This window comes from Parus major, chromosome 12, assembly GCF_001522545.3.
Source record: "Parus major isolate Abel chromosome 12, Parus_major1.1, whole genome shotgun sequence".
In the NCBI taxonomy this organism is placed as follows: domain Eukaryota; kingdom Metazoa; phylum Chordata; class Aves; order Passeriformes; family Paridae; genus Parus; species Parus major.
Window position 1 is genome coordinate 11,925,470 of NC_031781.1, and position 13,263 is coordinate 11,938,732.

The following is a 13,263-nucleotide window of genomic DNA, read 5'->3' on the forward strand; positions in this document are numbered from 1 at the left end:
TGAAGGGTTGTACACAAATAAAACAACTGAAATTATAAGAGAAAATACAGTCATGAACATTTCACAGATTTCATGCTTTCGTTATACTTTACTATCTATATAAGCTACCTTTATTAAGCCACCATTTCCCCTATAAAAATGAAATGAGAAGAGGGACCTTTTCATGTTCTTTTTCAAGCGAGTCTGAGCACAGTATTTGGATGTTCAAGAACAAAGACTTAGGAACTGTTTTTTTCCCAACTGATTCTGTGACCTAACGTGATTTAAAAACTCTGTCAAAGTAAATCAGTATTTTCAATTATTCAATTATTTATCCTGTAGGAATCTGCCCACCAAGACTGAGATTGTTTTGAAAGTCTTTGGCCCTGGAGATGCTGCCTTGTTCACAACTCCAGAAGGTGCTATGAAGAAATGCCACAAAAATATTACTTATCCCCAGACTTCAATTGGACAGTTCTTCTGGATGTAAAGAATCTTTTTCCCAGCTATTTTGGTTGCTAAGTCTAAAATGCTGTTTACCCTTTTTCCTAAGGCAAAGATATTAAAATTTTTACTTGATGCATTTTTCAAAACAATCAGAGAAAAAAAAATAATCTTCAGAAGTTACCTAGCTAAGAAACTTTTTGTAGTTTTTCTTTCCAGTCTGGCACCCACTCTTGTTTAATCTAGAAACATTTTATTAGGTTTCCCTGTTAGTGTCTTGACAAACACCAAAATACATAACATACTCCTTCAGTATTCAGAGGGTCATTTCCCCATCATAAAATTAGATTTGACACGTTTCATGCTGCCTTACAAATATGCACTAAAAGCTCAGACCACTGTAAAGAGCCCTCGAGGGTATGATTATACACTTAGTGTACAAACCACTTCAGGAGAATTCACTAATTCTTAGGCACATAGAACTGTGAAAGAGTAGAGAGGAGTGGCTTATTTTTTTTATCTACTGATTTAGTAACAATCCACTTCCCACACTGCAATCTCACCTGTTCTATTCTCATTCTAGAATAACTTTCAATGCAGTTGTTGCTGTTTAATTTGTGGAGGGCATTACAGATAAAATTGTGTAATGAATTCTGAAGGAAACAATGTGATAAACCACTTGGTTTTTAAGATTTTAAGTCAATTTTGAATGAAGTAACAAAACATGGAAAATAAATCTTAGAGTAATAGCTTTTGTCAGGTGTTTGGAGAACAAGAGGCAATTAGAGCCTTAAACTCCTGCCTTTTAGCTCTGCCTCAGACATCCAAAAACTTCTTACACTTTAGTCACCATTATAAAGTCTCACCCTGACCAAAAGAAGTTCAGGAATATAAAGAACTACTTTAAAATAATTACTATCTATGTAATATTAACCTGAATATTCTGCCTTTTTGGTCTAAGCCACCTTTATAGTATATATATATTTTAGTTATTTCTGTAAAGAACTCCATTAATTTCCAGAGTTGTTGAAATATACTTGAGTTAGGAATCAGTCAAACCCAAACATCAATTTGCGCAGCACAGTACTTATTCTTAATGAAATACCCAGGGGGAAAACAGAAAAGTGTGTATGATTTGAAGATGATATTTTATGCTGGCTACAGAGTCCATCAACTTCTGTAACCTGTAGTCAGTGTAGCACTTTCTCAATAGTCCACAACTGAAAGATACAGGGAGTTTTGGACCTAACAAAATCCCATTACCTCTCCAACAAAAACTATACAAGAATTTAATTCATTATTTCCATGTAAATTGTAATGAATAATTTGGAGTACCTTCTGAGTAAAATATGCAAACTACTAAGTAATCACAACATTGCAGCAAACAACATAAATGCAAGAATGATCACCTTAACATCTAATTACCTCTTCTACACAGTCAGACTTATGCTAAAGCTTCTAATTGCAGGATAACATTATAATAAAAGTTTCAGCATTGAGTAAATAAGATTGGCATAAACAATGTTCACTCATTTTATTTCTTCTCTCAGGTCAAGTTTATCCCACTTTGGAAGAAGTCCAGTACAAAGCCTAGAAGAGGACTTTCCTGATGAAGAAGTTGCTTATAGAAAGTTCTTCAGGAAAAATAAATCCACTACTAATGGATAAAAAAAATCATTAAGTCATCTACATAAAATTAGGTAACTTCATATATTGAAAAGAAACTGAAATCTGCAGACTGAGAGTGACAACAGCGACAAGCAATGGAAATCTGGGGAAAAAAGTTTGTAGAATATTCCTTACAAACTTACATAATGCATTTATCTGCATGTACACATAATTAAGATTATAAAGAAACAGTTTTCTTTCTTTCAAAAGCAAACAGCAAAAGAACAAGAGTTTACACGTATCTTTCTTCCTTAGTTCTCTGCCTCTGAATTTATGAGAGGGTATTTAGACAGGCCAGTCAACTGCCCTAAGGCTGTCTTTTCATATCACCTATATTTTCATAAAATAACAAGTATTGATTAATTTTCTAAAAATTCTGGCACTAGATAGAGGTCCTGGTGTTCTTGATGAAAAAAAAGTTGACAGTGATTCCTGCCATAGAGTTCTCAAAATTCAGATAAATAGAAAAAGACTTAAAAAATTCTCTGCAAGAATTCTCTATTTGCCTGAATATCTTGCATCTCTTTGATCTTCAGTCAAATTATGGAACCCATAATAGCAATTATGGATTACTGAAACTGCCAGAGTATATAATCACTTCTAAATATCCCCAAAGTATAAACACAATGGAAATCACTCATAATATGAAGGAAAATCTTGAACAATTTTGAACATTTGAGCACTTTTCAAATTGGTGCCTATGCCTTCTAATAAAAAGTAACACTACTTTTTCATAGAGACAAGGGATACTTGTGCCACAATAATGCAATTCCCAGACCCATGGAAAGGAAGGTGATGGATGCTGTATGATAAAAAAAATCCACACTTTTTGGCAGACAGGTCAGAAAGGGAAAAAACACAATACATAAACTGAGCTGTCTTCCTGTGAATAAGAAAATAAATAAATCACCAGTGAACTCTATAAACAAAATAACCCTTTCTCCCTCCTTTCACCCCTCCCTTCCCAATATTACACAGATACTGTAGTTAATATTCTAAACTCTTATCTAAGACAAGTAAAATTTCTTGTACATTTCATTTTTGGAGTCTTCAGTGTTAAATTTATTAGGGATTTAAAGAATAAATTATTTTTAGTACTTTTCCTTTAATCATGAGAGCAAGGAATTTTTATTTTGATATTCATTCACTGCTCTGGTACTCTGCTTAATCCTGCAAATCTTTATCAATGCTCAAAAGCAATTCTGTTGCAGGGTGCTTGATTTCCATAATCCCCCACAACACAAACATTTATTTTTTTATGTGAATTGCTTTTTGGTCCTTTGAAATTTACAAAAGATAGTCCTTTACACCATATAGAACTGAAATGTAAAATAATAAGATGAGTACTGTACCACTGGTTATCTTCCATGTAGGTTTGGCTTCATCTTTTAGAGATAATATTCTATGAATGTTTTTGTCTGGTGATGGTATTTGTGGTGCGGTGAGCTGAAAATCTGCTTCTTCACTCACAGATATTTTCTGAGTCTGAATTTCAGGGTCTGAAATGCAATGCAGAAAGGAAATGCCATGAAGACTCATATTGTGTGAATATGGGGCATTTTACTGGGATGCAAACCTCTTCTAAACAGCATGGGGATCTTGCAGGGCAGCAGGAAAAGGGCAGCCACAAGGAAGGAAAAATTTAACACTAGATATGGAAAAAGGGAAAACCATAGTAATTATAAAAAACAGGCTTGCAAAAGTCTGTAAAACAATCAAGAACTACTGCAGCAGCTCAGTTATTTTCACAGCATGAGAAAAGAGGAGCATGTGTATAAATTGTGGTTACTGCCAGCAGGCGATGATCCCTGGCTCAATCACTCACAATACAAATAGCTGCAGAGAGAATGAGCGTTTATTCACCCTCATACGGGAGAATAAGTCATGATTTAATGAATATGTCTTCAGTAATTAATTAAGTAGATAAAGGATTAGAAAAACAAAGAATTAAGTCCTAGATTCAAAGGCACAATCATGCAAAAATTTGTCAGTTTGAGAAGTCTACATATTCTTTGTTTTACACTCTTACCATTTTGGTATTCATTTTCAGTTGTTTGGAGAGTATTTCTTTTGCCTCCTTGATCTAAAGTATCACTGCACGGCCGGAGTGGTAGCTCCAGTTTCTCAGTATCTGGTATGGATTCAGTTGGCATTCCTGAATTTTGAAGCTGGCATGATGTTTTGCTACCCAATGTCTTTGTTACCTTGAAAGACATTATTTCTTGATGAAAGACAAAAATATAACAGCTTTCAAAATACTCAAAGGTAAATCACACATTATGAATTACACTTATTTTTCAAATATATATTCCCAAATATTTTTTTAAACACTATCTTCTCAGAAAACTTCATGGTAGACTCTATTCAGTGTGGTATCTTCAGTCCTTACAGTCAAGGAGCAGGCAGAAGGTTTTCTTTTCATTAAGTGAATGGAACAATGCAAAGAAAAGGGAAAAAAATTAGAATTCCTTATCAGAATAAAAAGACTAAAACTTGTAGTTATTCTAGACCTCAGGAGTCTTTTCATCTTCAGAGAAAGGAATATAATTTTACATCTTGACTTTCAAGTGACTTCCTACATAACAGTTGTCTGGATCCCTTATTCTTGGTGTTAAACTGAAAACTGTATTCCTGATCAGATTCCAAATTCCTCCATATTTGTTGCTGGCAGAGTGGGTTCAGGTGTTTTCCCTGGCATTGTAAATGACAGCATCACATGAGCTGTAAGGCTGACATGTAAAGTTTACATATAAGGCTGACTATCAGAGCATCCTGAAATGTAATTTCTGCTCTGCATTATAGCTCTTGTCATAAGGAAAAATGTTTGCACACACACACATGCACGTGCACACACAAAAACACACACACGTGCACAAACACAGAGAAATTTCAGCAGTCTAGAACAAAAAATTCAGTAAAGTAAGAATGATAAAAAATCACAGAGTAATTTCAGTAGAAAGAGGCATCTTTGGCTGATGCTGAAATTAGATTAGCCTGTTTCATTCAAGTTTTGATGTCTTCAGAAGTTCTGAAATTCTCCAAACTCTTGTGACTGTCGCAACCACATCTTTATTATATTTAGTCAGAGTCTCCCTGTAATTAAGGCCCACTGCTCTTGGCCTTTCAGGGCACCTCTTAGAAGAGGCCTGGATTCTCTACAGCCTTGCATTCATTGAAAATAGCAACCAGACTTCCCCTTAGACTTCTCTCCTGTGGGCTCAATAAACCCATGCCCTGTGCTGGAGCCAACCATGCATTTTCTTTGCCCTCCTCTGGATGTTACAGGATCTCTGGCACTGGAGGTCCATGACCTATCACAGTTCTCTGGAGGAAGCCTTTGAAATAAACCTTTAGTTTAACTCTGCTTATCAATATCTTCCTTTGCAAAAGTGCCTATGGTGTTGTTGGAATTTGGGAATTTAGCCCTTCTTACCTTTACAGGTACCTTTGCTTTGGTTCTTCTGTTTGAAGATGGAGGTGGCCCAAGGATCTTTGACCCAAATGCAATGTGTGATACATCCTGAGTTTTACTGTTGCATATGTTGCTTTGGGCTCTATTACCCAAGATACCTAAGTTAAGAAAATTAAGAGTTTAAAAAAAAAATACAGTACTTACAAACAATGAAATGTAGTAATTTTTTTAGAATAAACTAAAATAAAAGAATTATGAATACAAAACATATATAAAAGTTATGTTCCTTTAAAGTGCACTCCCTAGAAATATAAGAATAGCAAATTAACATTTTATAAAAGTGTGTCAACATATCAGCAAGAAACTTTTGGTCTATTACAGAGACATATTTATAATCTTCTTGCTTTAAAGATTTCTTTAAAAGTGGGTTATTTATAAACAAAAAAAATGGTTTGCAGGATTTGTTTAGAACTTCAATGAAAACCCAACTTCTGACAGGAAGAAAAAAGAACTCTAATTAATAAATAACAGAATAAATAAATAATAACAAAAAAAATGGAGAAAAGACTGTCAAGGTATCAGTCACAGCTCAGAGAACTATTTACATGTACCCTGCTTTTTGAAATTACTGAATCTACTGTATTGCCAGGCCTGAGTCCTAATATTGCAAATGCAGTCTATTGCTGCTAAAATATTCTACTCTTTTCACTATTTATTTTTTTTTTATTGCTTAAACTGTAGATTTATTTTTATAAGTCTTTTAAAGCATGGAAATTGCCAACTAGTCTTCAAGACAAAAAGTAAACATGGAATGCAGGTGAATGTTCTCAAAAATGCTTAAAAAGGAAGGGCAGTAAAATGGTTACACATTAATTTTACCATTGGGGTTATACAGCTGCATGTAATATTTATTTTCCTCTTTTATAATTCTCCAAGATTGTCAGTGAATTCTCTTTTCCAGAGCTGATAAAAATGGTATCTTCACATTAATTTATATTTAATATTTACAATGTCCAGATATATTTTCTTGCTACAACTTGTATTAAATTGCTATCTCACTTTAGAGATTTGACACCTTCATAAGGCAATAAAGTAGAAACAAAATATTTTCCCGATTCCCCTGAGCATTTTTCATAACCTTATTCAAGATGAGCTTTATTTATCATCATGGAAATGAAAAACAGATCATACATTAGCCACCAATATCATCATTTACTGTACCAATAAGCACAGAAGCAGCTACTTACTGCCATTGCCTGACTCCTTTTTTCCTGATGTGACATTTGGTTGCTGTTAAGAGATGCCATTTCACAAGATCAGATGACCTGTCTTGGTTTAACATAAATTTCTTTTTTGCTGGCTACCTTGGGATGTTGTTAGCTCCAATTAGAAAAGCTGATTTGCATTAAAATCTCTCTTAATGACCACATTAATTGACTGCAATTAATTACCTACATCTACACATAACAGTATGTTGATGACATAATGAAATAATATGTGTAATTAAAAGTGGATGATACTAAAAATAATTTGGGCTTTTGATTTTCAATTAAATAAGAAGTTTAGTGGATTAAAAGAACATTTTCCAATTAAAATGTACCTAAACATACCAAAGCTTCCAATTTCAAGTAGGCCAGCTTCTGAAATTTTAAAAATGTGTCTGGTAGGACACATGCTACGTTCATAAGATGAGATTAAAAAAAAAGATTAAATCTTAAACTGAAGATATTTCATCTTCATGCAGGTGAGGGATGTTGTCATTAATTATTTTACCATATATTCCTATGGGCTATGTATCTTTGTAGTCCAGATGGTAAAATCTGAGTCTTGTTTTAAATGAACATTAATTTTTCCTGCTTAAGATGCATCATTCATGCTATTGTACTCATGTAAATTTTACAGTCCCTCATATTTTGACAATACAGCCAAGTTTTTTTTAAAAATACAGCCACTAAGAAACTGGATTACAGTTTCCTCTGCTATTCCAAAGACAAATGTGTAATCCAACTTTACAACAGAACTCTGGCTTGACTACTTGTAGGGCAGTAATAGTCTCAAAGTATTGTTTTCCCTTTAATATAAAAATGGTACTTGCTTGTAAAAAAAATAAAAAAGTTGACCATAATTTAAATAAGTAAATATATGAAGAGTCTTACTCAAAGCAAAAATTCAAAACCCCCATTATTCATTTTACCTGCTGTAGGACAAAGATTGCCTTTGCTAAGGAGGTATATTGAGAGATAGCAAAAGCTAACAACTGGAAAAAGCACCAGCATAGGCAGCTCAGTGCAGCGATGAAATTTTTATGAGTTGGTTTTTTCATATTGTAAAAGCAGAAGAACAGAAGTTTAAAACGTAGTTTTTAAAAACTTTTGATATTATCAAGCTTCTCAGAGTTTATTTTTCTTTAGAGCTTCATGAGATGAATATAGTCTTAAACTTAACCAGTAGTTGTCATTCTCTGTAACCTTATTCCCTTGGTCAATACTTTGCACATATTTTTTCAGAGCATTTTAACAGAAATGGTGGAAAGAATTATTCATTTAAAATACTAAGGATGAGAATCTGCAAGGCTGAGAAAGCCAGTGGAATAAAAATCTATCTTCTTTACTGACAGCACCAATTCTAAAATTGCCTACGCTGATGAAGATCTGATGGAAATGGGTTCTTTATCTGATTTGCTTGCTCAGACCCACTTTGCAGCTACTTCAGCCTTCCTTCCTTCCCAGATGTTCTAGCACCCTGTTGTAGTATGATCATATGGCCCATAAAAGGGGGTACAGAGAAAGGGGGAAATTAAATGCTTTAGGAAGACATTGCAACTCTTACATGGGTTAAACCAAAGCTTCAGCTTCGTGCCTTATTCAGAAGCCAATAACAACATAACAAAAGAGCAGAGGAAGAAGGTGCCTACACAGAGATTTCACCTGTGCATTTTTGTAAGTTCCAGCAATAAGAAGTTTATGTACGTCTCCAGATTAAGAAGAAAAGAAACAAAAATCAAAACATTTTAAGAAGACTGAAATTATCTGTTCTTCATGAAGGACACGAATTAGAATACCTCATTTAAAATCTATTATAACTCTCATTTTTAAGAAGGGCTGGCACATATTCCAGGATATTTAGTGTTGTTACTGTTCTGGATCTACAGAAGAACTTTTGTTTTTAAAAAAAGAATACAGATCAGTTAAGTGTACATGCAACTGAATTTACAAATCCAGTAAAATCCTGGGCATAAGGAAATTACATTTTTGATATGTTTACAATTCTAATCAATTAATTTTGTCACATATTAGTGAAAATTATCTCTTTTTTCTACATTGATTTATTTCCTTATCGGAATTGTAGCTGATGTCTTCAAAAAACTGATTAAAGCTCCCATATTTTCTTCAACTACAAAGAAACTTGTCAAGAGCTGAAAATTTTATTTCATTCTTTTCATAGTTCCATGAAGACCACTACCTCTTATGAATAATTTTACAACTCCAGATTTCCAATAATGAGAATAAATAATCTATGTTTCTCTCTACTGCTGTTCTTTAATAATGATGTATCTCTTTACAAAATTGTTTTAAAGAGATAGTCAGTACTTTGAATCAAGACAATAAGGACCGTAAATGTATTTGCCTTGGTGAAATTCTGCTGTTGACTTTACTGGAGGTAGGAAGCAATGCACAGTTTTAATGCAAAATAGCAGCTTTACTAAAAAGCTCTCAATTGTCTGACCCAAATGTATTTAGGCAATTTCACATCGTAGCATTTGTATCTACAATTCAGTTTCTACTGATTCCTGGCTTACAGATCTTAGTCAAGCAGACATGCCAACTTAAACATAAAAACACAGGAAATCCTAGACTAGAACAGGCCAATAATCTCTCTAACATTCAGTTTCAAAGGCCAAACCTAACGCTTCAGAAATAGCACAAGATAATTCAGTATGACTTTTTGAAATTATCTGCCTTCAATACAGTTCTTAGAGTAAGGCTGGAAAAACTTGGAAGTACAGAATTGAATTTTCTCTTCACATTTTTACTGCAGCTAAATAAAACATTATTGTTACCCATATAAATTGCCAACTGACTTTGGAATCATACCAATTTCTTTACCAGCCTCTTTTAGCAGTAGATTCCATACTTTAATCGTATTCTATGTATCTGGCATTTTCTTTTATGAGTCTTTAATTTTCAACTGCATCATCACATCAAATGATGTTTTTTGCCATAAGATAAGCAAAGCAGCTTTTACCGAGCATCCTTTGTATCAATGGTTACTTTATAAATGCCCTTATGTAAATTTTTAATGTTTATGTGAGAGATTTTCATTCATGCTGCTTCTCCCTGAATCACTTCCTGATCTGTAAGGTATTTTCTGAGATGGTTTAACTGATAATGTATAAAGTACTTCACATAATAATGCAAAAATAATTTAAAGGTTTGATACCTTTTTCATTTCCTATGAATTTGAATTTCCTGCTACTTAGTTTTTTAAAATATATTAAAATCTGAAAGTTCCACTGAGCTGTATCTATGGTGATGATAACCTGCCTGCCTTGATTAATTTAATTTTGATCCTTTAAAGCTTAACTGTAGTTATCATTCCTTCCCAATGTACAATCCTTTGCATTTAGCAAAGCTGGATTTTATGTGATATCATGTTCCACATTTAGCCTGTCCAGTGGTCCCTAGACCATAATTTTTCAACACAGTGGCAACAAGACATAAGACCAGTAAACTGAAAACCTTATTTTGAAAACTGTGGTATTTCCTGCATGTTATCTGCTCTCTTTTACAAGGAAAAGTAAATATGGGATTGCCCATCTCACAAACTTAAATTTTTCTCAAGTCCTACTCTTTATTAAAACCTGTATCACAAAAAAAATTTGCTTCCCTTTATTCACTTCTCTGTTGAGATTATTCGTAACTATAATAAACAATACAGAGACTAGAACAAAAACTTTTAAGGTCTCCTGGTTTTAGCCTTCAGCTGTAACAATAATTTTAAATTTAAGCCTCTCTTTACTTTCTCTTAGCTTTTATCCAAGTCAATAGCTTGTATTGTAGCACACGGCTGTCCAGCTTCTTTAATAAATCTCTTCTATGCAATGCTGCCAAAGTCTAAATTATATGGTTTATTATTTTGTAGCTTAAAGAAAATATTCAAATAACTCCAAGACACCAGTAAGACAAGATTTCCCTTTTCAGAGTATAAACTGAGGACACTGCATGGTCATATTGCCAGGAAAGCTTCATTGATGTGAACATCAATAAGAAGTGTAACAACTTCACTGTACAATGCTTCAATGTACATTCATATGACATCTCAAATATTGTTATGAATCACATGCTTGAATTAGAATTGTCCAGGCTCCATAAAGATTTCAAACTATAGAACAGACATGTGTCTATGTGCTTGTAGTACTAAAGGTGTGCAGGAGTTGTCATGATTCATTTTAAGACATTGGAATGCTTAACATGGACATTTACAAAACAATCAATTGTTTGTACACATACTGTACCATCTGTATTCACAGTATTTTAACACAACAGAATACCTGTTTCTTGCACTGCATTTTCCCTACATTTTATTTCTGGCTTGAGAATTTCATTTATATTCAGCACTTGTGTAACTTGTGGGACATCAGAATTGAGCTGGCAGGTTGGAGGAATATCATCTGAAGCCTCATATGGCCCAGGTGAAACAATGCATGTACCTAGAATCAAAAAACATGGGCTTTACTTCATGACACTATGGAATTCAATTTCACTTATATTATTTGGTAGATTACATATACTTTAGTTCACATGGCTAGAAGAACTGAATAGATTATGGTAATTTGAAAATTTGCTGTAATCAATCACTTTTTATTGCAAATTTTACAATTATATTGTGTATACCTTTAGGCAAAAATTTTGAATACAGTTAAAGGAATACATGCTAATGTCTGGAATAGCCATAGAAAATCAACTTCTTTGATTTGTCAAGAAAGCAAACAAAACAATCACAAAATAAATTTTGTTAATTTATATTACAACTCAGCTTTAATTTTAACACTGATACAGTGATTTTCAGATAAAATGAACAGCTAAATATGGTATTCATATCTGTGGGAATGAAGAAGCAAAGAAGTCCCATATATGCAAAGCTTTCATTCCAAACTCTGGACACCATTATGCTTTCATGACAAACTAAAAGCTGTCAATCTATGCATTCTTGTGACACCAGGCACTAGGTAGGATGTGAGCTGATTTCCTCTGTTTTCCCTTTGATTACCAATATAGACTGAGTTTATGAAAGCTGTTCACTACAAAGAAAGGAATTCATGCCAGAACCACACCTGATATTACAATGTAAATTCATTCCAAATTTTAGAAGACTTGAGTATAGTAAGCTAATGAATTACCCTATTTTCCAAGGAAAAGAAGAGGAAAACACAACCTGAAACCCAAACATGAATACGGGATCAAATACTGAGATTTGAATGAAAAAATTCAAATGTCTCATGTATTTCAGTACAGGACATATTTTTTCAACCATTTTTTTTGCCAAGCCAGCACATTATTTATCACTGTTGGGCAATACTTAGTGATAAAAACCCATACATAAGTTCTGCATCACTATGGAAACAAGAAACTAGGTATAGTCTAAGCTTGTATGCTTCAGTGTCATGAGGCAGAAAAGATGCATTATTTCCTGTTCTATCTCAATGATCTCATACAGAAATAATTTCTTTGTATATGAGGTTTCTCCTTTGCATTTACTGTCATTTTAAAAATTCAAAATACTGTATACTTGCTACTTGAAAAGAGTAACACACTCATTGCACCTTGAAATCAGTACTCTGACCACACCAAGGACTTTGAAACAAAGAACTGGGCCCTTGTCCTGGTTTCTGCTGGGAAATATTTAATTTTCTTCCCAGTAGCTGGTAGAGGGTTGTGTTTTGGATGTGGCACGTGACCATTGCTGATAACATATTGATGTGTCATTTGCTGTTCAGCTTCCTGAGCTGTCCCATCAGTGAGCAGATGGTGGGGGGCACAAGAAGCTGGGAGGGGACACAGCCAGGACAGCTGACCCCAGGGACATTCCAGAACACATGGCAGTGTGCTCAGCATATCAACTATGCTGAGTGGGGGGTGCTGCTGGTGGTAAACAAATCATGCAAATAAAAAACAATTGTCCTTCTTGGGTTTTATTTATCTTTCTTTGACTTTTTTCCTTGTCATTAAGTATAGTATTATTAAGGTGTCTTTATCTCAACCCATACATTTTCTTACTTCCACCCTTCTTATTCTTTCCCCCATCCCACTGTGGGGAGTGGCTGTGTGGTGCTTAGTTGCTGGCCGAGGTTAAAGCATGACAACTCTCAATACAAGCTGAAATGTCACTGCATTCATTGGAGCTCAACTAAGTGGTTTAGTCATTCTGAGAGGGAGAAAACTTTATCAGAGAGTAATTGTTATCTTAATTAGTAATAACATAAAACCCCTTACTATTGTTTTTCTTTAATTGGATAGGAAGTATAGAATCATTTTAATTCAGCCAGACCTTCAGCTGGAATGAAAATTTAAGATGGGTCTAGAGTACAAGTTTAGAGGAGTAGTTGAGGGAACATGGGCTGTTCAGCCTGGAGAAAAGGAGGCTGAAGGGAGACTGTGTGCAGAGGTTGGTGTCTTCTGCCAGGTAACAAGCAGCAAGACAAGAGGAAATAGCCCCAAGTTGTGCCAGAGGACATTTAGATTGGATACTAGGAACACTTT

The 13,263-nt window shown here is 34.1% G+C and overlaps 1 protein-coding gene across 1 annotated transcript in view; it reads right to left on the minus strand.

Annotated features, from left to right (window-relative positions):
• Positions 1-13,263, minus strand: part of CFAP20DC (CFAP20 domain containing) — a 50,429-nt gene that overhangs the window by 33,567 nt on the left and 3,599 nt on the right. Inside the window, exons 3-6 of the mRNA XM_033517542.1 lie at positions 11,055-11,213; positions 5,525-5,661; positions 4,121-4,295; positions 3,444-3,590 (exon numbers count right to left, since the gene is read on the minus strand). Coding sequence (XP_033373433.1) covers positions 3,444-3,590; positions 4,121-4,295; positions 5,525-5,661; positions 11,055-11,213 — 618 coding nt within the window. The remainder of the gene's footprint in view (positions 1-3,443; positions 3,591-4,120; positions 4,296-5,524; positions 5,662-11,054; positions 11,214-13,263) is intronic.